This window comes from Malania oleifera, chromosome 7 (assembly GCF_029873635.1).
Source record: "Malania oleifera isolate guangnan ecotype guangnan chromosome 7, ASM2987363v1, whole genome shotgun sequence".
NCBI classification, from domain to species: domain Eukaryota; kingdom Viridiplantae; phylum Streptophyta; class Magnoliopsida; order Santalales; family Ximeniaceae; genus Malania; species Malania oleifera.
In genome coordinates this window covers 105,305,114-105,331,174 of record NC_080423.1, presented here as the reverse complement: position 1 = coordinate 105,331,174, position 26,061 = coordinate 105,305,114, and the positions used below count along the sequence as shown (strand labels likewise).

The 26,061-nt window shown below is 37.1% G+C and overlaps 1 protein-coding gene across 1 annotated transcript in view; it reads left to right on the top strand.

The window, feature by feature from the left end:
* Positions 1 to 26,061, top strand: part of LOC131159472 (callose synthase 10) — a 150,527-nt gene that overhangs the window by 42,505 nt on the left and 81,961 nt on the right. Inside the window, exons 13-23 of the mRNA XM_058114407.1 lie at positions 5,443 to 5,535; positions 5,632 to 5,734; positions 6,001 to 6,124; positions 7,269 to 7,455; positions 7,545 to 7,597; positions 17,693 to 17,753; positions 17,955 to 18,036; positions 18,968 to 19,017; positions 19,368 to 19,454; positions 19,569 to 19,654; positions 25,302 to 25,329. Coding sequence (XP_057970390.1) covers positions 5,443 to 5,535; positions 5,632 to 5,734; positions 6,001 to 6,124; positions 7,269 to 7,455; positions 7,545 to 7,597; positions 17,693 to 17,753; positions 17,955 to 18,036; positions 18,968 to 19,017; positions 19,368 to 19,454; positions 19,569 to 19,654; positions 25,302 to 25,329 — 954 coding nt within the window. The remainder of the gene's footprint in view (positions 1 to 5,442; positions 5,536 to 5,631; positions 5,735 to 6,000; positions 6,125 to 7,268; positions 7,456 to 7,544; positions 7,598 to 17,692; positions 17,754 to 17,954; positions 18,037 to 18,967; positions 19,018 to 19,367; positions 19,455 to 19,568; positions 19,655 to 25,301; positions 25,330 to 26,061) is intronic.

The following is a 26,061-nucleotide window of genomic DNA, read 5'->3' as shown; positions in this document are numbered from 1 at the left end:
TGCAGATAATCGTCCCTAGAACCTCGTGGTGGTGTCTGATCGTCGAATTGAGTTGAAACCGGGCTAGAATCGAAGAGAGAAGGTACTGTGGCTGAAGCCTTAGAGAGAGAAAGTGAGGAGAGTGATTTTCCACGGAGAAAATGACTTAAAGCCTATTTATAGACTGCTGGTCCATGTGTACTCGTTGACGAGAACAGAGGATTCATCGACGAGTCAAAGTAGGACACTAGTCAACGAGAACAATGGGTTCGTCGACAAGCATAGGGCACTCGTTGACGAGTCCCTGCTGTATTGCTCCTTCAAATTTTCCTTCCTTTTTCTTTTCTTTCTTTTACTTTTCTTTTGTTCTCTTATAAATTAACTTTTCTGGGTCTCTACATGATCATTCCTTGGAATCTCCTCTGCCGGTGTTGATAGAATTCTGACCATCATCTTCAAAGATAGAAACCCTCTCCATTCCTTCAAAGGGGATGGATGCGCATATTATAAATCCCATAGAACATTACAGGATCAGAAACATATCCATATAGTTCCTCAATCTCATCCAACGGTAAACCACACAATCAAACTCACCATGAACGTCACTTTCATTATCTGATAAATTTCCCCATTTCATTTTCTCCTGTCCTTTGCTAGCCCCATCACAAGAATTGCCCGTCTTCTTAGCATATATCTTCCGCTTTGCACAATACATAACTCTCTTTTAAAAATTTATCTTTCAAGTTTTTGGCAGTATCTCAGCAGAGTGCTCTCTCTTATCTTTTTGCAACTTCTTCATTTCTGCACCCCATTAGAGCAGCTTTCTGAAGAGTGTGAACCTTGGGACCCTTAGAATTATCTGACTTAAGTCCTGAAACATCAGATATTCTCAAAAAACCATCTTCTATATTCCTCATGGTGCCACCTCCTCCCTCTTGTCCTTCTGCAGAACCTGAATCGTCAATCACTTTGACACTTGATTATTTCATCTTTGTTGTCAAGAGAATTTTTTGAAGCCAATCTAAGATCATCTTGAATTTGCTCCACAATTTGATCTGTTCCATTCTTGACTTGGGAAGCTGGAGAGAGGCTTTGCACTTTTTTTACGGATAGGTGAAAATCTTCTTCCCCACATTCTGCTTTTGAATAGTGAGGCCCGGGTGTTGAACCTGCCAATTAATAGAATTTATGAGTTGATTGGTTCAGTTGCCCTTTTCCTTAGGATGGGGCTGACCATTCTGCAAGAAACCCAAATGAGGGTAGCCTTCCTTTTCATCCAAAGTAGGGCCTGGAACAATATGGGTCTTTTTAATGAGGTGGCCCAAATTATATAAAAAGGAGGCTCTTCCTCTTTCAAATAATTGTCTCAGTTAAAAAATAAGGAGTAAGTGGCCCAGTGCAGATTTCTTGGCCTCCTGTTCCCAGAGTGTAACGACCCGGCCCTTTACACGGACTCAGGTGTCATTCACATACATCAAATACCTATACCTGTTCAAGATATGGAAACAACCCTCCCTAAACAGGGACATACAGGTGTAAAACATACATAATCATGATGTAAATGTCGCGAAAAAACATAAACATCCATTGGGATTACTACTAGCCTTATACCAGAGTTCACTAATACATCCATAATTTACATACATTCGGACTTAGAGTAATCGTCATATTACAACCCTCCAAAAAGGACTTTCATCAAGTTTAGTACAAAAATTTAGATGCTTACGTAAGCTAACCAAAATAAACTCCCTAGTCCTTTTATCTACTAGGACCGACGCATGGATGGACCTGAAAACAAAGGTTGTAAGATAGGGTGAGACACCTCTCAGTAAGGAAGAAGGAGTTACAACAGTGTGTGACTGCATACATGCATATTTTCATTCAACATCTGGAATATAAATCAAATATTTTCAATACAGTAATGCATCAGGTATATCATTATTCATATTACAAAATTCCCACATCTGTCTTTCGACCATTTAATGATTTATCAGATGACCAACAGCAAAATATCTCTATAACCAGTTTTACCCCATGGCTCGGGTTGTGCACTGGTACTCGTCCAATGCCCTGTTCGTGCAGACACTGTCGAGTACCTTCATACGATCCGACTGCCTCCATTGGCCCAATATCAGCCAATGGTTTCACCCTGCTAGCCGACCATCTTGGTACCCACATCGTTTAGTACGTGTGGTTGCACGTGTACATCTAGCTACGATATCGTGCCGTATCATATAACAGTGGTTTCATTTCACCCTGCAAAGAAAGTATTTTTCAACCCTCCCGGGACTCTCAAGCTGTGGTTCCGTGTATCATAAATTCAATTTATACAAATATGATTTTATCTCCCATAATCTATATCAATAGTATAGAAATAATTCCAGCGGGTTCAAATCGACGTCTTTGCACCTGGTTTACCCCTCTTTGTTTACTGATGCGGCTCGGTGTATCACCAGCCTCTGTTTATCACATTGTCAGTATAACAAATTGGAATTTCATTCCCATATTCTATATCAGTAGTATAGAAAATACATTCATTTCCATTTCAACATATATCACACAAGTTTAATACAAAAACCCGCTAAATGATAGAAATTCAATATACATAGTTTAACTAAATAAATAAGGGAATCGAGCCTCTCCTACTATAGTATAAACGCAAATAACGATGTTTGTAAAATTTGGAGATCATACGTCGAAATCCTCGTTTTTACCAAAAACCGTAAAATCGTCAAATCGGCATTTTTACGCGGTAGAATTTCACAAATAAGCATTTAAATCATACATAATAACATAAACTAGTTTTTTAGCGGTTTAGTTTTCCAAAATAGCTGTTGTAATCAAGTTCCCCTTACCTTATATTCAAAATGAAACTTCGTACGAAAACGGTCCAAAACAACAACTCAAGATCCCGAAAACCTAAAACCACAGAACATAACCTTACTATGTTTTCTACTGCTATCCAAATATCCAATCAAAATTAGGATCAGATTCCTACCTCGATTCTTGGGAAAACCCGAAACTCTCCGAAACGACGATCCGATCCACTAAAAGTGTAGAGTTTTCTCTTCTGATCCACGCAGTACCCTCCGTTTTTGGAAACGGATGACGAACGGGGAAGGATCTTAGAGAGAGAGAGAGAGAAAATGAGAGAGAGAGAGAGAGAGAGAGAGAGAGAGAGAGAGAGAGAGAATGAAAGAGAATAAGAGAATTTATAGAATAAATCCTTGTGAGAGAGAGAGAGAGAGAGAGAATGAGAGAATGAGAGAATGAGAGAGGATAAGAGAATTTATAGAATAAATCTTTACTTAGCCCTTAAGTAATCTAAATAAATATCTCCTCCAAGATATTTATATATAAATATCTCAAAATATCTTCTCCAAAATATCTTTTTTTTTTTTTTTTTGGGTCGGGTTACTACACAGAGTGTAACCATACCCGCTTCAACTGGTGTCGCAGCATACTTAGCAGTTTGAGCAGGCCCAGCTGCTTTAGCTGTATTGAGCATATGTCTCTGAATGGAAACCCTCTGGCATTGGTTTCCTGGAAACCTATAACTGCAGCACACGACCACACCAAAGGCACGGATGTTATTCTGCACCACATCCTTCGTTCCTGGTTGGAATCGATTTGCGCAACCTACTCTTCACCTACCTTTCCTTCCAACACCACCTGACTCCATGATCTGGGAACAGCAGGACTTGCAACGCCTCGCAGACTGAACATGAAACCCTGTAGTTAATTTGCGGAATTTGCTTGCAAAATGCTGCACCAACCCCTTTTTAACCACCAGGAATAAACATGGAAAAAATCTTGCCTTCTCATCTCAGCTCTGAACTCCAAATACTTTCTCACCCTCATCCACCTAATCGTCATCCAGTACTGCAGATTTGCCGTATGGACGGCCTCTCAAGAACCCCTTTCTGACTGAACAAAATCTGAAAGACCATTGGCGAAACAATGAGCTGCCTCTTTTGAAAGTTTAACCCATCTAGTGCGAGAAAGGTTATTTTTCAAACACGAGCAGAAACAGAATCTCTCCCAGCTTGTCCAATCTCAGATTGAAGGTCTTTTCTTTGATCTGAATCGAGTGCTTTGACATTGCCTTCTACTTTCAAAGCTGTAAAGAGGTTTGTGATAGAGAGGGCTATTCCATGAGAGAGAGAACGAGAGCCATCAAAAGGATCTTTTTTACTGCTTTCTAATTCTTCATTTCTGTATTTTTGGGTGCTCTTTGCTGCTGCTATTCCTGTTTTATAAATTGTAGGTCTGTACAAGCATTTCTTTCACGACTAATATTTTCTGCAGCACCAATTTATGCTCGTCTATTTTTCATTCTCTTGTGTCTGCTCTGGATTTTGCGCTGTGTGTGTGTGTGTAGCAACTAGTGATCTCATAATTCATTGGTATGTAGGTTGTATGTGTAGTGACTAGAGATCTCATAATTCATTGGTATGTAGGGTAGGGTATATTAGTCATTCCCAGTTGAAAGTTGCCTATAGTTGTGCAGTGAAATTTGTCATTCTGCCCATTCATGGTATGGGTATAAAATCTATCTGAATCCATCTTCATGATATTTGGGTTGGCAAATAAGATCAGAATAAGACAAGTCACATATATTATACAGTCTCTGATCAGTTTTAAAGAATGCCCCCACAGACATTATGAAATCTACTTTTGTTAATCATATCCTGAATGCATAGTTATAATTGTTGAAAAAATTTACAGTTATGTTCCACATTCTGGATGTCTTAATGGTTGCTTTTGACGAGAGTCAATATTTGTTTGTTTCTCGTTGTAAATTTTTTAATTGATTCTTGTATGAGTGGCAGCACTTTTTATTTTTTGTTCTTTTTGAAACCTGAATGCTTTACCAGCTACCAGTTTATTCTCTATTTTATATTCAGATGCATCGTCTCCAGGTTCAAGTTATAAATTCTATTCACACCATGCAGTCCATATAGACATGTCTCTTGGTTTTCTCTGATTTTATATTTGAATTTTCTTTGATCAGTACCCGCTAAATGGATAGTGACACCCTCACCCCCACCTCTGGGGTTCGCCCCCGTCGTCAGTTTTTTTATTTGTTTTTTGATATGGCATATTTAAAACCAGATTGATGTATCATTCTACTGTGGCAGGCATGGTATTGTCCTACCGTGTCAATTTGGAAGTAGAAATATTTTATTGGCTTGTAATAGATTTGTTGTTGTGATGAAAATGGTTGTGTGCATTAAATTTATTTGTTTTGAGTAATTTTATAATTTCATGACATCTTTTATCTGTGTGTGTTGCTGGACCGTTGATGTGATTATATATTTTTTATTGGTTTATGTCTCTGATGAATAGTCATTCCATCAATCTTCTAGTTTTTCTGCATTGACTTGACTCTATTTGTTCTCTGATTCAGTTCTTTCTTTCTTTCTTTTGTGCTTTCTTTCTTTCTTTTCTTGGGAAGGGAAGACTGGGAAAAGCACATTTGTTGAGCATCGGACATTTCTTCACTTGTATAGGAGTTTTCATCGTCTATGGATCTTTTTGGCCATAATGTTCCAGGTTTGTTTCTTTAAATCCACATATTATTTCTCTATTCATCTCAAATGTGAGCTTATCATCATACTGAATTTGTATTTTTTACCTTATTTTCTGCAGATTTTAACAATTTTAGCCTTCCACAGTGGGAATATTGATATTAATACTTTTAAGATTGTACTTAGCACTGGTCCTACATTTGCAATCATGAATTTTATCGAGAGTACGCTGTTCTTTTTCTCCTTATTTTATTTATTTATCACTCAGACCAAAGAGAAGCAGGAGGAGCATCCTGCCTGTGGCTGCCCATCTTGGTGTGTTCTCTTATTGGTCCTGGCCTCGTGAGGCATAGTCATGGGTGCTTCGTCACTGAGGCTGAGGCTGAGGCCATCACCTGATGACCCCGAGGCTAGCTACTTCTAGTCTACATTTTTGTTTTCTGCTTAAAAATTTATGTCTCCTTTCTTTATCATGTTTCTGCTTATGTAGGTTGTTTAGATGTCCTGCTTATGTTTGGGGCTTATAACACAGCGAGAGGCATGGCAATCTCAAGGCTGGTTATAAGGTTCTTTTGGTGGGGCATCAGCTCTGCATTTGTGACATACGTCTACATGTGAGTCTCCAATTTTCTTTTCTGTAACATGCTATCATGCGAGTCGTTCTATCTTAAAGGGCATCAAGGGAATTCTGTCCAAGCACAAACAACAGAAAGAAAATACCCACACAGCTGGGTGTCAAAAAACGTTGAGTGCTACATGAGTGTCACTCACAACCTAACCACTTTGTCACTGACATCCTTCTCCTTCATGAATCTCCAGAGCCAACTCCCCAGAGGGGTCTTGTTGAAAGTAGGGAGAGATTTAAACCCCAAGCTTCCTTTTTAAATTGGTTGTTTAATTGCCTCTCCTTTAAATATAGTATTTGAAATCATCTCCCAAGCTTCCCACAGTAATCTTGTCTGAAGTCTTTCCACCTGTTTGGCAATTGAGCAAGGGATAGGGAGGAGGGACATAAAGTAGACTGGAGGTTTGGAAAGTGTGCTCTTGATGAGGGTGAGTCTCCGTCCTTTGACAGGTAGCTCCTTTTCCAACCAGCCTATTTTCTTTCAAACATTTTAATGATGGGGCCCCAAGACTCTTTTGTCCTTGAATATGGCTGCAAGGGGGAGGCTAATATAGGTAATGTGAAAAGCCCATGTTTGCAACCTAAAAGCCCCACAAGGAGATGACCACCTGTGCTGATCCCCAATGGCATAATCTCACTTTTCCCAAATTCACCTTGTAATATGGGTTCTTTCTGAAGTTCTTTGGGGAGAGATAGAAGGACTTGGGAGTTTGATACTAGTGGGGATTTGTCTTTTTTATGTTCTTTCGTTCGTTTGAGTCACACTCCTTTTGCTTTTCAATAATTCTGTGTTGAGTTGAATGACGTTCCTTGCTTAACTTTGGTGCTCTGCATTTGTGTGTGTGTTTGTGTTTTTTTTTTGTTTGCTTGTTTTTTTTAAAGGGTTTCCTTTGGTGAATGTACAAAGGGATTGCAGAGCTTTGCTTCATTATTTTTCATGGTTTTGTCAAGTTCTCTTGTTTGTTTTTCTTTCCTTTTTGGCTAGGTGGGTATCTTATTGTTTGCTTTGTGTGTTCTTCCATTCTTCTATTAGTAAATTTCTTTATTTCTAAAAAATTGATACTTTTATGTATTGTGTATGTGTGTGTTGTTTTTATATTCTGGGCTTGCCTTAATTAGATAAGAAATTGCAGGAAAGTTTTAGAGGAGAGAAATGATGCAGGCTCAAATTCTTTCTATTTTCGGATATATATTCTTGCCTTGGGGGCTTATGCTGGTTTACGCCTATTCCTTGCAATGTTACTTAAATTTCCAGCTTGCCACTCCCTATCGGAAATGTCTGATCAATCGTTCTTCCAATTTTTCAAGTGGATTTATCAGGTATGTTATGTTTAATGTTTCTTTAATATAAATATCCCGGCATGATTGATTTCCATGTTTTTATCGAATATTTTTTATGGTTTATGCAGGAGCGTTATTATGTTGGACGTGGTCTTTTTGAAAGGACAAGTGATTATTTAAGGTTTGTTTTCGTGTTTGACGGAGTCACTATTTGTTTATGACTAAATGGACATGGTTATATGCAGCTAAGCTGTTGGTTTTGTTAGCTTGTTTTTATATAGTCATTTTTGGATGATTTTCTTTTTTCATCACTCTGATATTATGCTTTTCTCATTTACAATCAAAATATCTTGAACCCTTCTTTGATGAACATATTTCTTTGGAAAAACAAGACTTTTTGCAAAGTTCATTATTAAGGATTATTTGGACATCACATGGTTGTTCAAGGGCTTTTCATGCATTATCTTGGATATCTAGGAAAATCAATTATGGCTTCAATGGGATGCTTTTTCTGATGAATAAATATGAGTATTATTACCTGTTTTTGTGCTTTCTAGAAGGTTATTTTTGAAGATTTGAGATCTAAGTGTCTCGATGGTGCTTCCACATGTGGATGATGAGAAGCATAACTATGATCTGCATGCTATTGAGGATGCTACGGTGGTTTGACACAACAACAACAACATCAATGCTGTCTGCGATTCTCCATTGCTCGACAAAAGATTACTAGGATCCATTGTCTTGTTTAACATCCGCCTCCGGGCTCTTTAGCATCTCCGCATCTCCCATTGAAATCGCTTATGTCTTTGGCAGGTTAGCAGCGGATTTTCCATTCTTAGCTGACTTTATTATCTGTGACTTACCCAAACTGGTCAAACTGTTACAACCATCCATCTTCACATTTTCTTCCTCCACCTTCCTATGAGTCTTTGTCAAGCCCTTAGATTCCATCTTGCCTGGGTACAATAAGACCCCCAAGCGCCCACCAGTTAAGCAAAGTTCCTTAGTCATTCATAGGTTCTTACATGTACTGGGCTTTTCTCTCCCCCCTCCGCCCCAAGCTAAGCCCACTGATCCATCCCATTTAGATTTTCTTGGGCCTACCGGGAAAGCATGCTTCAAAACAAGTCCTCCAGGCCCAAAACCTGTGACATATGACTGATTATCCTGTTCAAAATTTTTCATCTCAAGTTTTGGTTTAGTAATTTTAGAAAGAAAATTTTCAAAATTTGAGTTGGAATTGGATTTTGTTAATGCACAGAAATCTCTTTCCTCCAAATTTTCTCTTTCCAAATTCAGGATCCTGCCTTTCTGAATTTTACGACTGGTTTTTCCGTAGTATCTCCATCTCCGATCATAAGCAGCTCCATTCTTTACCGTCTCTGTATAGCTGGGCTCATTGGGTAGCCCATTATGTGCCATAATTTTTCCTTCTCGCTCTGCTATGTCAGTGGAGCTGCACTGTCTGCACGTCAGACCCATAAATTTTTCTATTACTCTCTTGCATTCTGTTTCCATCCCATTTCAAGATTTGCAAAAACTCCACCAACCTGTGGCTTCTCTGCCACATGGAATTTTTGAAGAAAATCTTCTGCCAGATTACAGCAGTTTCCCAATGCTGATCATCCTTCCAAATTTGTTTGACGCAATTCGAATAATCAAGGATCTTCCTGGGAATTTCTTCTGCTTTAACCATGGAAATTTAGTTTTCTGCATCCAAAACTCCGAAAACTGTTCCTGGATCCATTGAACCTTGTTATCTAGCAAAACACAAGATGCCAGTTTACTCCCTGATTGCTCCAAAATTCTGTATTTACCAAACAGATTGCTAGTTTTTAGTTTTGTTTCTTGTTTTCAGTTTTTGTTTCTAGTTTTTGCTTCCATAATACGATGACACCAAGCGGTCTCTTAAGCAACTAGAAATGGAAAAGAAACTATTTTTTAGAACTAAAGAGGCCCAAAAGTTCTTCATTGCTTGTCCTCCATATGTTTTTATTTATTTGAATAGGCAAATATTATTTGGTAAAAATTGCCCCGGAAGAGGCAATCTGTATACATCCAAAGTATATGAGAAAGGACAAAACTGTTCATGAATCAAATGTGGGGTGTATTATGTAGATTGACGAAGGGCGAAAAAATAGAGAAACCAAAGCGAAACTCTCAATGCTTCAAATTGGATCCACAATACCTTCAAAAGTATTATTGTTCCTCTTTTTCCTCTTTTGAGGACTTCTTTTCCTCCAATAGTTTGTAATTTCTTTATCTTCTCTCTTAATATGGCTCTCTCTCTCTCTCTCTCCTTTTTTTTCCCTCTCCTATTTCTTTCACCATTCTTTAACCTCTTTTCTCTTTGCATAAAAGACGCTTTCAACTGTCAACCTCTCATCCTTAAGTATCCACTGTAAGAATAGCTGCCCAAGTCTTAAGCAGCTCACTGTTCAGAAGGGGGACACTTTATTTTAGGCTTTAGAGACCCATTCCACCTTCAATGGGAAATATACTTTATCCTTATTTCTATGATGCTAATAACAAGACTAAGCGGAAAAGAATCCATTACTAGCAAGCACCCAAATAATAAAGTCATCTGTATTTAATAGTAGGTTTAACAGTATACAACTTAGGAGTTTCTGTGCAATGCTCCTCTCAATCCTGAAGCACCATATGGAATGTGGGGAATGAAGCGACTTCATCATTTGTTGTAAACGAACATTTTAGTCACCATATTTTTCCCTCTGTTGTCATTTTTAAAAACTTTTAGGGTTTCTTTGAGCCATATTGACCTTGATGAGTCCCTTCCTTTGTGTCTATTGTCCCTACGCTATCATCCTTCTACATATTGATCTAATTAGAGTCTTTCTAGTTGGCTTGAATATCCTAATTTGCAGGTATGGGCATGACATTGACTGAAGGGAGGAGAGCTTCCTCCAAATCATACTGCTGTGCCTTTGTTTTCCTCATTTAATGATCTACCTTCATTGTTCTTTGTATTGTTGTTTTGAAAGGCAAACACACTTGCGAACTAACATCCCATCTCTAAATTTGTTTGTTATGATTTCTTGTCACCCTTATATTCCTTTTCTTTTTACTTTATTGAATTTTTCTTGCCAAATCTGTAGCTGAAGCCTTATCCTATTCTGGGTGGAGCGCAGTGGTTGAAGAGATGTGTTCGTTAATAAAACACTTTGGAACTAGTGCCTCTTCTTATTGATAAGTTTGTGGTTGGCTGTTGTGTAGTTGCATGTTGGGATGACAAATCTAGATAGTTGAGTGACTTGTTTAATGGCCTATTGCCAAAGGTTATAATTGGGCGTATGATTTCGATATTTGTATCACATTCATCTCCTTAGTCACCATATACCATTGGCCTTTGCAATAGTTAGGTTTGAAGGATGCATTTCTACATGGTTATCTTCATAAGGTTTTTATGGAGTTACCAGGTTTGGTGGTAAGGGGGAGTCAGCATTGGTGTGCCATCTCAAAAAAACCTTTATATTATATAAATTATCTGCTATAGCATGGCTTGGTAGGTTCAATGCAATAGTGCTTGAGTTTGATATTGACCGATGTGCCATTGCTTCTTATATGATTTTGCTGATTGTGTACATAGATGACATTGTGATTATTGATTACAGATGATGATGATCAGGGTATCCTGAGTCTGAAAGAATTTCTACAGACAAAGGTTTAGATTAAAGATTTTAGGACTTCTTGGTATAGAAGTATGCTATATCTTTTAGATAAGAATAGGCTTTTGGTGTGTAACCCATTCTAGATCTTCCTCAACAAGTGTTGTAAGGTAGTTTCTTGATTTTCTGCAAACAAGTCATGGGGATGTTTTCATTTGTATCTAGCTATATCTCAGAGGTTCATCTGGCAGAGGCTTCCTGTATAAGTGTCGAGGTCAGAGTCATGTTTAAGGATATATGAATGCGGATGGGATGGGTTTACCTCTGAGTAAAGATCTACAACCTGTCTTTTGTGTTTGTTAGTGGGAACCTAGTTTCTTGGAAGAGTAAGAAACAAAATGTTGTGCTAGTGCTGGGTAGGAATATAGGGCCTTGTCCCACACTACATGTGCACTAGTTTGGTTGAAAACATGTCGGAAGAACTTGATGTATGATAATTAAGCTGCTATTAATATTGCCTTTAATCCAGTCTTTCATGTGTGGATAATACCCGTTGAAGATGATTTTCATTTTGTCAAGGATAAACTTGTGTGGAAGCTCATTACAATCACTCCTGTGAAGTTCTTATACCAACTTGCTAATTTATTCACTGAGGCTTTGGTGTGGTTATGTTAAATCCATTTGTAACAAGCTATGAGCATATGCATCTATGGTCTGGCTTGGGTTACTTATTATTTAGTGTCAGTTATGTAGTGTTACAACTCTGTGTAAGTGAACGTCAGTATGGGCGTGATTGTCATTGTGATGTTGGTGACACTTATTATAATTAGAGAAGGAGATCTATCACTTTGTTTTGGTTTTCTGGTTCACTAAACATTAAACCATCTCCATGGCTTTCTTTGTGGGCTGTCTTAAAAGCCCTTGCTTCTCAGATTTTCAGCAAGATGCATGGACACCTATTGATTTGATGTTGCTCCTTTCTATCTCTTGCCTTGGAGGATACCTTGTCCTCCATTTTGTCTTGAATCTTTCTTTTAGAGCACGAGTAAAATAAACTAGAGTCTTAGTATTATTGTTTTGCGCTCTCATCTATATTATGAATGAAAGATGAAATCTAGTGGGTTCTATATCTTATCAATGTAGCGGCCATTTGTTATATTAATAGTGGTGTAATTGTTGTTTGGGTCATCTTGTGATCACTGTGAAGCAAAAATTGAAATCAAGATTTTTTTTTTTTCGTTTGATAAACAAATAAATTTTCTTAGGGAGGACAGAGTCGCGGAATGTACAAGAGTAAAAAAAAATAAAAATAAAAAAACAAAAAAATCAGAGTGAATTTAATCCATACATTAAAAGTAAAAAATTACAAGTTTCTCAGTCTAAGCCCAAAGTGAAACTCAATGCAAAAGAGTCTACCAGTCCTGCTGCATGTTTCCAAAGAGATGTGAAAAAAAACATTTACTGATGCCTGCAATGAAGAAAGATACACCACTCTACTCCAAAGCAAGTCCCCAGACATAGTCACCCGTGTCCCGTTTGAAAATTCTAGCATTCCTTTCCATCCGAACACACCAAATGATAGTCATAATACAGCATCATAAAGTTTTGCTATCCTTTCCTTTACCCAAGCCTTAAACATGATGGTGTAAAATGCCTTCAATTTAGACAGACAAACCCAATTTGTATCAAATATACCAAATACCAAGTAGATCATTTTAAATAGCCAACGTGTAAGGACAATGAAGGAACAAATGTGAAGAAGTCTCATTGCCCCAAAAGCAAAGGACACAAATATCTAGAGACATGGATTTATTGGTTATGAAGCAAGTCATTGGTATTAACTCTTTCAGGTACTACAGCTTTTATTTTTTGAGGGAGCTTTTGGATTTCCAAATCAATGAATACAAAGAAAATTTATCCACAAGAGGGTCACGAGTCAAATAAGTGTAAAAGGATTTACCAGGGAATTTTCTAGAAGTGTCTAAGCTCCATACCTTTATCTCATTCCCCAAATGAGCATGAAAAGAATCAAGGGACCTAGTCAAAGGGGACAACTCATTAATCTATGATTAAGATTTCTCGCAAAAAATGGAAAATCCATGAATGCTTTTCTCCTTGCAAAAGTAGAAAAGCAGAAATAGGAGTATCATGGAGATTTGATAATAAAAGAAGGCAATGAAAGAGGTTCCTATTGAAATCTGTAGTCAAACTCTCAATGCGAGCAGGTTCCTCAATTATCTGCTCCCTATCATCCTTTATTTCTTTACTAAAATTCCTTCTTTTCTTACTTGTTGCCACTCTATTAAAGAGTCTAGAGTTAGAATCCCCATATATAACCCAATTCATTCTAGATTTCTGTCTCCATCTCATCTCTTGTCTAAAGACAACTTGTTCAAACTTATTGTGCAATTGGGCTCATCTACCAACAATGTCCTCAAATAGAGCACCCTCCTAAGCCAATCTAACAATCACACAGATTTTCTTTAGAATGCTTGTCTTCCTAGATTGAACTTCACCAAAAATCTCCAAATTCCAACTTTTTAAACTTTATTTCAAATATCTCAATCTTATCATAAAGTAGAAACCTTCCCAACCTTTCACAGTGCACTCTCGCCACCAAATCATAATCCGATTTTGAAGATCAGGATGGGTCAACTACATATTCTCAAATCTAAACAGAGCAGGACCCCATTTAATAGGATTAGATTCAAGAATCAAGGACAATGATTAGAAATCACTCTAGGATGTACTCCTTTGATAAGAGTGGGAAATGAATCATCCCAATCAGTCGTAAATAGAAACTTATCAATTCTTGTAGTCACTAATCTAGTACCCGCAACAAACCAAGTAAATTGGGGATTCAAGAGTGGAATATCTCTCATATCACACACCCTAATAAAATTATCAAAACCCCTCATACTAGAGGTAATCCTAGAGCCTCCTAATTTCTCTTTAGCGGATTTTATGACATAAAATCACCCCCCAAAATCCAATGTGGGGAGCACAATGCATAGACTGCAACTAATTACTCCCACAAAGCACCCTTTAAACAGGGGATATTTGGTCCATAAACCGAGGTAAACCGCCATTGGCCCTTTCCTTTAACATTGAAAAAAATAGACAGAAAATGAACCAATAAGACCATCTATTAGCAAACTTGGTGTCCCAAGCAATCACAATAACCCCCGAGGATCTCTGGAAGCTAACCAAACCCAGTCTTTGACTCTAGACTCCCAAACACTTCTAACAAGGAAGCTATCTACCACCTCAAGTTTGGGCTCTTGAATCATGACATTGTCTGGGGCAGCCTTAGCAATGATCTCTTTAATTAGATGACATTTACTAAGGCAGCCTAGACCCCTTACATTCCAACTCAAGATCTTCATTCTATCCCCTTTCTGCTCCTAACTCTCCTATTTTTCCCGCCTTCATAGTTAATATTAGAACTAATTTTTGCAATTATTTCTTCACTTTTTTCCCCCCTAGGTTATAGGGGGAACAAAAACCTTAACGGCCTGGCCTAAAGGATTAGCATCGGAGCACCCTATCCTATCTAGAAGCTGTTGAGAGTCTCAGTTGCCCCTTACATTTCCTAGTGGATCAAGAGTTGAAGTCCCTCCTAATGGATCTAATTCTCTTTGGCAAGAAAAGGTAGTGCTTTTAAGTACAGTCAACCACAGGTGTAGGCAAGATACTTTTTCCAGAATTAAACTACTTCTTACAAGTAATAGAAGTTTCAATCTAATAATTAAGATCAGTCAAAATGATATAAAAATTGGCTGTGATAAGAATTATCCATATGATTTTCTTTAGCCAAAGCTTCCTTATAAAATTATGGCAGCTTGCAGCTTTGTTTTCCCCCAGAAGATTGTACTGTATTTTCCCCAATTTCCTGGGAGATCCCAATTTTCTTTTCAAGTTATCTGCTTTTTTTTTTTTGAGTTTTCTTCTACGTCCCCAGATCCATCATTACTGTTCTGCAGTTTCGAAAGATTAGCAGCAAACGTACCTTCCTTTACCTCCCAGTTTTAGGTTTTTGTTTGAAATAGGCTTCTCTTTCTCCACCCAAGCTAGACCCACTGATCCAACTGGAAAAGCAGGCTTTAAAACAAGGCCTCCAGGCCCAAATCATGCAACATACAACTTCTTTTCCACTTCCACTATTTTCAGCCCAAATCTCATTCCGGTAATTGTAAGGACTTTTTTAAAATTTGAATGAAAATTAGACCTGGTTAAGGCCTGACAATCTCTCTCTCACGGATCTGCTCTTTCCAAATTCATGGGTTTGCCTTTATGGATATTTCGATTAGACTTGTTGGAATTTCCACATCTCCGATCAAGTACAGTTCCATTCTTCACCATCTCTGCATAACTGTGCTCATTGGTAGCCTATTATACATTAGACTATTCCTCTGCTCACTTCGAAATGTCTTCTGAACCACACGTCCTGCATGACCAGCCCAGTACTTTTGATTATTCCACTGTTTTTGCCTTCATCTGCTTTCCAGAAGTTACATAAGGTCCACCAACGTGATGCTTCCTTACCGTCTGAGATTCTCTAGGAAGATCTGTGCCCAGAATGTAACATTTTCTTGACAATGTTCATCCGTCTGAAAGAGAGACACAAAGTTATAATCAATGGACCTCCTCAAAAAATCTCTTTATCCGATGAACTTTGGTATTTTGCATCCAAAATTCTTACAATTTTTCCTGGGTCCATTGGATCTCATTGTCTAGCAGTACACAGCGAGGGATCTTATTCTCGGCATGCTCCAATATTCTTAGAGCTCGCGCTGAAGGAATCCATTCAAAAGAGAAGATTTTCTGTGTGTTGTGGCTGAAGAAAGCATGGTGATATTCTGGTTGACAAAGAAAAGGAAAGGGTGTAAGTTTCAAAGAGTGAGATAAAGCATGATAATGGTTATTTAGGCCATAACGAAGGTCACTGGTGGAGGATGAAGGTAGATTGGTGATTACAGGTTTAGGTTTTGGAGAGTGGAAGCTTCTGGAGATATCGATGGGAACAAACGATGTTTAGGTTTTGAAGACTGCAAACATTGTTTAGGTTTTGAAGACAGGATTCTGCTGGAGTCGCAAGCCTGGTTCTGATAATTACGAAGATATTCTGCTGGTAAAAAAGAGGATTTTGATGAAAAACAATTGATTCTGCAGGTCTGAAATGTTTGACAACAGCTTGAGTCGTGAGGGAGAAAATAGAGTCTATGACGACAATTTCTTTGAAAGTCTGATGGTGTGGTGAGGTGGCACTGGGAAGAGGCTTCAGGGGATAAGGGTTTCGAAGGAATCAGGGGGAGGGAATCACCATGCTTTCAGTATTGCAGCGTCACCATGCTTTCCTGACAAACTTTTGGCAAAATTAATCTTTCAGTGCTTTCTCTTCTAAGATAAACGACTTTTGTTCTGAGTGGAGGTTGAAACCAAGATTGAATCTTCACACTAATCTTTGTGAGAGTATCTGATTTTCAATAATGAGATATGCAGTTCTGATCCATGTATCTGTGCTACTGAGGTATGTGGTGATGTGGTTTATTGGTGCCCTAGGGAGAATTGCATTATTGTTTTGGTGTAACTTGGGAGGCTAATTAATATTGTCCTGAAATGAAACCGAGAATACGTGTAAAATAAGAAAAGGAGAACTGATGGTGGTCCGAAGGTTACGAGAGAGAGAAACTGATTGGGGGTTTTAGAAGAGAGGAGAGGGAAGGATAAGAGAAAAGAGGGAGACATCAGGCTTTCAAGTCTGTAAACAGATCTCGATAATTTCAATCTTTATAGAAATGTGTCAATCTTATTACTGCCTTAATATGACGCCTTATGCAGACACGCTTGCACATGCTAATGCAAACGCACATGGTCATGCGTACTCACAAGCACACTTCTATAATTTAAAGACTCCAATCAATCCCTGACGTAATGCCCAATCATTGTAGGATAAAATCATAAAAACAACATGAAATTACATCCATTGGCAACCTGGTCCAGCTTTACGGGTCAGGTTGTCTTGAAAAAAAAGTAACCTAAATGTACAAAAAGATATTTTACAATAATTTTTTAGGTAAAATGGTGAGTGATGATCATAAAATAATATATTTTTGGGTTTCTACTTTGCACTAATGGATGGAAGTAGATGTTTTTATGAATTTAAATTTCTTTATAGATTTCATAGAGATCATGCCTTGTTCCTAAATATTCTTTTATTCCTAAACTATAATAAGCCATTGGAGATCTTGTAATCTCCTGCTTTTCTTTTGGGGTTTTTGAGGATCCATCGCTGTCTAATATCCATAGGGACTGGAAGGCAGCTATGATATAACGCTTAAGCATATCTTGTTTCTGGTTTTCGTTTTTCTGTTTTGTTTTTGGAGGATGCCTCTTCCACTTTCTTTGTAACCTTTTCTGGTTTTGATTCAATAAATTTTTTGTTATAAAAAAAGGCTTTGCAATTTTCAATGCCATTTTCAAAGAGATCTGAGTTGGAATATGAGTATATAACCCATTAATTGGAATTGAATCATGTTTCAATCCTTGCTTGACTTAGTTAAGTGGTGAATTCTGAAGCAAAGATTGTATTGCTATCAGTCTCCTGTTTGACATAAATAACTTTTTCATTGTGTTCTCAACCACTGCAGGTATGTGCTCTTCTGGTTGGTGATTTTCGTATGCAAATTCACTTTTGCATACTTCCTCCAGGCAAGACATCATGCCTTAAACTTGAATAGATTATAATGAAAATTTAATTTTATGAGAGTGGAATAGCATGTGACTTAATATGATTTTTTTTGATTGCAGCATGTGACTTAATATTATTATTATTATTTTGTGTAAAATCTATAGATGTTGGTCTTTGGCAGCTGGATATAATAAACTTTTTTTTTTCTTTGTATTTTTCAGATTCGACCACTTGTCACACCTACCAATATTATTGTTAATCTTCATTATGTGCAGTACTCGTGGCATGATTTGATCTCAAAGAGTAAGCCTATTTATATTTGTTTGCTATTTTTCAGGCCCTTTATTATCCTTTTTTGCCATTTTTCTTGATTGCACTGCCCTTTTTTGGCATTTATATTTGTTTGCTATTTTTCAGGTCCTCCATCACCCTTTTTTTGCCCTTTTGCTTGATTGCACTGCACTTTTTTGGCTATGTTTGGTCATTGGTGGAACTGCACCATGTAGTTAAAATTTGTATAGTTTACTAATTGCATGACCCATTGGTCTTGGCACATTGCTGACATATCATAGCTTCTTTGCAATTCTGGATGTGCAGTTTTGGCCATCTTAAGGGTGATTTGGTTTGAGAGAAGTGCTCACACTTTCTCCGATCATTATTATTGTGCTGATTTGATGTGGGGCAAGATCTCATTTTTCGTACCATGAGTCTTCTCTTCTGGATGTTTTGTGCTCTTTGTTTCCTCTTGCATGGTGGTGTTAGCTTGGCTACTATCCTTTTCTTTTGTTTGGGTTTTCTGGGAGGTTCTTATACTCCTCGTTTGTTCTCTTCCCTATAAATAGAGTTTCTTTTTGTTCCAATGAAAAGTGCCATGCAATTGTGGATGAGTCAATTCCTTTATGATCCCAACTCTTTGTTTGTGTATCAATAGTTACTTTTTTCATGTAAATGACCTTTGTTTGTGCGTATGTTAATTTCCATAAGTGCATAGAACTTTATTGACTTCGACTGCTGAAGGTAGAAATTATTGAACCATGTGCATGTGTCTTGGTGTTTTTGTCCATGTTTTTGTGCTTCCATCAAATGTTGGATCTAAAAATTCAGTAATCATGCAAAAGCTTCCTGCTTTAATTATTACCTTCCTTTGCATTCTGTGTGATGTCATGCTTTGGTTGTTATTCTTCACATAATATGATGTATCTTTTAACTTATCAACTCATGATTTCTTTTGCAGACAATAATAACCTCTTGACCATAGCTAGCATATGGGCACCTGTTGTTGCTGTGAGTATTTTTCTTATTTGATATTTCCTTCTTGCACCTTAAAAATATTTCAGTGTTGACCTGCTTAGAATGCTTATCCTGATATAATGGTGGAGTCTCTATCTATATTATTTTAAAAATTGTGGAAATTTAGAGCTCTAATGACACTTTATGCCTTAATGGTCCACGACTCCACATTGATTTAATAGCACTTTGGTTGAGACGCCTGGTATTTTAGCTTAGCTTATTTTATGAGTCTCTTTGTATTTTGTACCTTGAATGACACTAAAAGCGTGTGCAAGCTGTTTTAATATAATATATTTTATCAACTTTGTAACTGCTGTATCTTCCTGTTTTTCTTTGTCTTTTAGATCTATCTCATGGACATTCACATATGGTACACTGTCTTGTCTGCAATAATTGGTGGTCTAACCGGTGCTCGGGCTCGCCTAGGCGAGGTATTGACACATGTACCTTTGTGATTATGGGTTGTTTCTAGTTTGGGTGGTTCTGTATTGTTTTTTCCACATGATTGTGGTGACTACATTACAAAAATTTGTGGGTTGTGACAGATACGTTCTGTTGAGATGGTGCACAAACGATTTGAAAGCTTTCCCGAGGCTTTTGTCCAGAATCTTGCGTCTCCACAAGCAAAAAGGTTGTTATTTCTTTATTTGTCATAAATATGTTGGTTACTTTATGGGGCTCACAAATTTGGATATGTGGGAACGAGGGCAAGCATAGTTGGAAGGTTAAAATTGCCAAATAGAATTTTTTTTTTGTTTCGATAGCAATTGCTGAATAGAAATGTTAACTTATTTTCAAATCATATAGTTATAAATATTCTTGTTGTTGAGATATATAACAAAAGATTTTTTTTTTGATAATAAAAGAAGAATTCATTAATAGAATAAAAATATACAGCTAGGAGAATAAGACATCTCCTTAAAAACACAAAAGAACAACCTAAATGCTAATGAAAAAAAAAAAAAAAAAAAAAACCTGTTCGATCTACGCTCCAACACAAAATGCCAATCGCGCTGAATATCAGATAATCTTACCCCTTAAAGTTCCCCCTTAAAGCTCTTTTCTTTTTTAGGCATGGGTCACTCATTAAAGTGCTTACCCTTTAGCGCCCTTTTACAGTGGACCTAGTTAGTGCTCTATGTTGAAGAAAATGATTCTTGTAGCAGCCAATCATATGCTTTTGGGATATGCATAATGGGAAGTGTTAGTATATTCCATTTCATTAATAAAATTGTGGGAGAGCAACTTATTCAGATGATTTTTCTTTGATATTTTACAATGGTTATTTAATAAGCTTTGTTAATTTCTGGGTTTGTGCATTGATGTGGCTCTAGAATCAGATTATTTGTTCCCCTAACTTGTAATTAACATGGAAAAGTTACCTTTATAGCTTTTACCACATATGATTGCCCCTCAATATTTGGATCAATAGGCCTGGGGTTCACATTTTTATAGCCTTCTTGATTCAGAGCTTTGGCTTTTGATTGTTTTTCTTGGATTTGTTGAAATATTTAATTCATTAGTTGTTAGAATTTGCCTTTATGACTTCTACATTTCTTTTATTTTTTTTCTCCTTTTGTTTTGAGAAGTATATGTTGAACTTTTTCATTTATTGATTTTGTGCTTTCATCTTACAGTCTGTGATTCCCTCAATGATGTGCTTTACAGGGCTAGAAACATTTGTTTAAATCCCCTCTAATTGAGGGGTCTGTTCGTCTTGTGGTGGGGTTGTAGATGGGTATTATACCAACAACTATTTTGGTCTTCATTTGCTTCCTAGAGGGCTTTAAATTTTTGTCTAGACTAGAAATTTGAAGTTTAAAGATATGGCATTTTGATGCCAATTTTGATTTTGATGTTGAAAATGTTGGAATTTTCTAATGAAACTTTAGAAACTGCTGTCAATGAAACTTTAGAAACTGCTGTCATACTCAATAATACAAGATTCAGAACTAATATTAAAAATAGAATACATCGAACAATGGCAAAGGCATGGGCAGTGTCAGTTGTTGGTCAGGGGTTTGTACCTAATTATGTGGAAGATGGTGGATTTAAGGGAAAGCCCTTTTGCCTTTTGGATTAATTGGGTCTTGAAAGGGACAAAGATGCTGTTGGTTACAGAAAAAATACATCAATTACTACTGTGTGGTGTATAGACTGCATCAAGTGTGGAACACTAACCATGTTAAACATCTTCAATTAATTATGAATGAAGTTGATAAATTAGTTGAATATTATTTCTTATGTAACTAATACTAATTTAGATTTGCAAGGATGAAATATTGTTGTTGTAAATGTCTAAATTCAATTTTGTGTATCAGTTCCGAAATCTTTAAGGTTTTGTTATTATCCAACCTGTGAATCTTTGATGTCAATAAAAGAAAGAAGTTTTTACTGGGATGGAGATTTTGAGTTGAATGGTTTTGAATCTCAAATTTTAATTTCAAGGAAATTTTGTTCTATAGACAATTTTTTGACAAATTTTATTTGAAATTTAATTTCAATAAATTATAGATGATTTATGGAAATTTGGATTGAAGTTTTGTAAGGCGGAAGTTAGATTGCTGCTTCAATTTCTAGGGTGATTGAAAGTGAAAATTTCAAAATTTTTTGAAAGGTTAAGACCATGGTTCCTAGTTCCTACAAGGTGATATTGAATTTAATTTTTTGGGGGATATTAAAGAACTCTAGCTGCTATCCTTTCCTGTTCTTTTGGTGTTTATTCTACTATTGTTCATAAAACTTGGAAGGTAATTCAGATTTATTTTCTTTGTTGAGGAATGGGGAAAAATTAATGATTTTTAATTTGATAATTTATGTGTTTGAGAGAGGCTATAAAACATCCTTTTCAGTTATGATGAACATATCCATCTATCTCTTTCTCTATCTCACACACATTTTCAGGAGGGAATTACTTGTGATTTGGTTCTGGGGGTTACTAATTGTGTAAAAAATTCCTACAAAGCATTCAAAAGCTAAATTGTATCTTCCAGAGTGTCTCCCAATTACTATGTAGATTTAGGAAGTTGATATGAGTATTGTTCGTCTTCAGCATAAGTTATCAACTTGGGTGCTGCCTTCTTTTCTCATTATGCTGGAGGGGGTTGCCACTTGCGACATCTTACAAGTGATGGTGTTGTGGTCTTTGCAGTCATTGGGGGATTATTTGGGATGATTTTCTTCTCTCACCTTGTTAAGGATATGGTCAATGTGCTTTCTGTCTCTATCTGCATACCTGGGAAGCTAAAGTTCCTTGTAAGATAAACTTGTGGTGTGTGGCCCTTAATATGCTTAAACACCAACAATCTGTTGTGGACTGGGAGGCCTTCTAAAGATTTGTCTTCTGTATGTGTTTCATCATTCATGTGTGGGAATAGTCTTATTGTTTGGAGTTTATGAATTACTATTTTTATAGTGCTTGGGGAAATGTGGGTTTGTCCAAACTCAGTGGAAGAGCTCTTGATTATTTCTTTTACTGGTTTTGGAAAAGGCAAGGATGTTAAGAGGCTGTGGAGGTGTGTTCTCTTTGTCCTGTGTTATGGGGAATTTGGCTAAAAAGGAGTGGTAGAGATTTTTCCTAGTTAGAGATTACCGGTGGGATTTCTTTGGGATAGTGTTTTTGGTACTTGGTTTCTCTTTGAGCTTGTAGCACTTAATGCCTTAAGGGCTGCTGTTTCCAGGATGTCATTCTGAACAGAGGAGCTTTATTAGGTGGATGTAGTTTTATTTGCTCTGTTTTCTTAAGTGAGGGCTTGTTGCTGTTTTTGGTATCTATTATTCTTCTGTTCTTCAATAAAGCTGCTCTATGTTTTTGTTTTTTCTTTTTTGGATTATATTTAGGATGGTGAACGGTGAATCTCCCATCATCAGTTGAAATTTCGCAGAATAATTGTGGTGAAGGATGTGTGACTTACAGTTCACTAATTCATGACATGGATTGAAATGGCGTGGCCGTTTGTGTTGATTCTAGAAGTGCAGACTTTTTGAGATTTTCTTGTAGGAACTTGATAGCCTTCTGCTATAGAAATGAGAATTGATATTTCCTAAGGGTGAGAGCTCCAGCAAAGGGTTTATACCAGTACAACACTTATCTTCACCTCTGATCATCATTCATCTTTTCTGGTCCTGTCGTCTCTTTCATTTTATTTCCTGAACCTTTCAACCATTTTTCTTCAGTTTTCAAGTTCTGAACTTTCAACCTTCTTCCTTATTTTATTCTGATTGAAGTGGAAACTGAGGCTCTCATGGTTTTTTACTATTTTTAAGGTGGAAAGAAAAGTTCTAGATTTTGATGATTGGAGAATGGTTCATTGAGTTTATGGGTAGTCATTTGCCTTTTTGATGCTGAAAAATGATGATCCTTTTCATTCAGATAAAGGATTTCTGGTTGGGGAGTTGTGGTTTGGATAAGAATATTGTTGGTCTATCGCGCAGGGTGGAACTAAGCTTTGTTCATCTAAAGCTACTTCTGAACATGTGGGGGAAGATTTTGGTGTTTGGATGTTACAGAGGAGGTTCTGGCAGCTCTCTTCAATTTCCAGAGAGGAGGTTCTGGCAGTTCTCTTCAATTTCCAGAGGGTTCTGATGCAGATGGGTGGTGGAAGCTTGTCTGTGCTTTGAAGCATTTTGTTGGTCATGCAGAGAAATTTTTGAAGGATGCTGGATTATTGTTTTGTTGTGTCAATTGTGGTTTCACAAATTTATGAATGATCGAGGAACATGGGACTGTTTTGTTTCTGAGGAGGCCAAATATTTCCTTTGCTGAAGCTCTTCAATCTGTTCTGATGAAGGAGGCCACATATGCCGGTCAGTGTTTGGTTCAAATTTGCAGGTACCATAATCCAAATATTCTGGGATCTTCTTTGGTGGCCAGCAAGGATTAGATTTGAAGTCGGAGGTACCAGAATGGGAATAATCTGGGATCCTCTTTGATGGCTGGCTAGGATTTGGTTCAAAATTGCAGAACCAGATTTTGAATAATCTTGAATCTTCTTTGATGACTTGCGATGATTTGGTTTGAAATTGCAGCAACCAGATTGCGAATAATCTGGGATCTTCTTTGATGGTAGGTGAGGATTTGGTTTAAAATTGCAGCAACCAGATTGCGAACAATATGTGATCTTCTTTGACGGCGAGTGACGATTTGGTTCAAAATTGGTGGAACCAGATTGGGAATAATCCGGGTTCATCTTTCATGGCAGGCGAGGGGTTGGTTTGTAATCGAGGGTATCAGTTTGCGAGTTTTGGGGGTTTGTGTTCGCTGATTGTGTGAAATGGTGGGAAGAGTAGGGTTTTCTGGGGAGGGTTGGGTTTGTTAATTTTAAACCAGTTGGGAAATCAGTTCCTGATTTACCACTATGGGCGTAATGAAGTTTAGAAAGGGGATGTTGTAAATCGGTTTGGGCCAAGTGCTATTGAGACGGGAATTAGCAAAAGTTGGGCTGTAGTTCAAAAAATTAATCTTGATGGAGTTACCAGGATTAATGAAGAAATAGTGCCAGAACAGACTGGGCTGGGTATGGTTGAAGCAGAACTGCACTTTGATAAAAAAAAAAAGTGAGTGCTGTAGAAGAAAACAGTAAGGATGGATTGATAATTTACAAGGGACGATGAACTTTTTGTTGGAAAAAATTTTGCTATCTTATAATTCAGAAGATTATTCTTGTGCAAAAAGCCATTTCTTCCTTTTAATTCTCTTTGGATGTCCCCATGAAACAAAGTGATGAGCAGCAGCATAAAATTTTATCTTGTTGGAAGGAAGAGCTTTTATGAGTGTGATGATGATTTGGAGAGCTAACGTTAGTCTGATAAGGGTTTATTATTGGATCAATTTATGGTGGAACAAGGGAGGCTATGGTTTTTTGGGTTATTCACTAGTTAAGTCACAGTGTGAGGTAACCATCTGTCTTTCATGTAAAAGTATCAATTGACATACATTTTAGTGGTCTCATAATATTATTTAATTTTTGATTGGTGTGATTAATTTGATGTGTTTACCATCTTGGAAGAGGGTTTTGATTGGTGGTGATGCTGTCTAGTGTCCAACTGAATGGCATGATATATAAAGGGCTTTTGTATAAAGTGAAAAAATTCAGCAAGTTTTTACTTTGGTCTTATGTCTTTTTTTTGGAAGTGGTCTTGAATATTTTATTTTTAATTTTTTGGAAGATGCTAGCAATGTCAAAATTCTTTGTGGTATATGGTTTTAAAATTTCTATTTTCTGCAGTTTTTTAACTTCTATATCATTTCAATAACACCTATTAATATGGTGTTGCAGGATGCCATTTGACAGACAATCATCTCAGGTTAGTGGCCTAGATTTTTGGTTGGCTTTATACTGTTTGTTGGGACTTGTCATTTAAATAGCAATCTTAATTTTTTGATACTCTATGTTATGCTTTATAAGAATTTGGTCTTTTGGAAGAAGAACTTTATCTTTTAGTTGGTGCAATATCCACCTTAACATGGCTACTTGTAATGTCCCAAGCTTCTTCAATACCTTATGTTTGCCTAAGATGGCTAGTCTTGTGCCTCTTTGGGGCATAACCATCATGTAAATAGTAATATAGGATTTGTTTTTTAATTTGAGTGGCGTCCACCTCATGCGTGATGCTTCCTAGTGCTAAAGTAGGAATTGCAGGGAAAGCTCTTTAGGAGAAGGTGTGTGTTCATGAATTATTGTAAAACTCACTTGCTATTCTAAATGTGTTTAGTCTACTTCTCCCCTCGCTAAACAGACATTGGTTACATAGTGTAATAAAATGAATTACATTGGTTTGCCATAGAACTTTCGTTTACTACATGCTTATTTCTTTTTGCATGTTACAACAAGTGTTTGCTTCAAGTGGTGTATCTGCCTCTCAGTTGACCAGTTAAGGCTGTGTATTACAACAAGTGCTGCACGACCTTTTGCAAAGTGTGAAGTGTTGGACCTTTGTCAATTGGCATTCGAGGTTGGTTTATTGCTCCTTGATTAAGGTTCCTTTGGATTGTGTGTTTATGTGAAACATAGATGGGAGAAACATGTTGTGCGCACT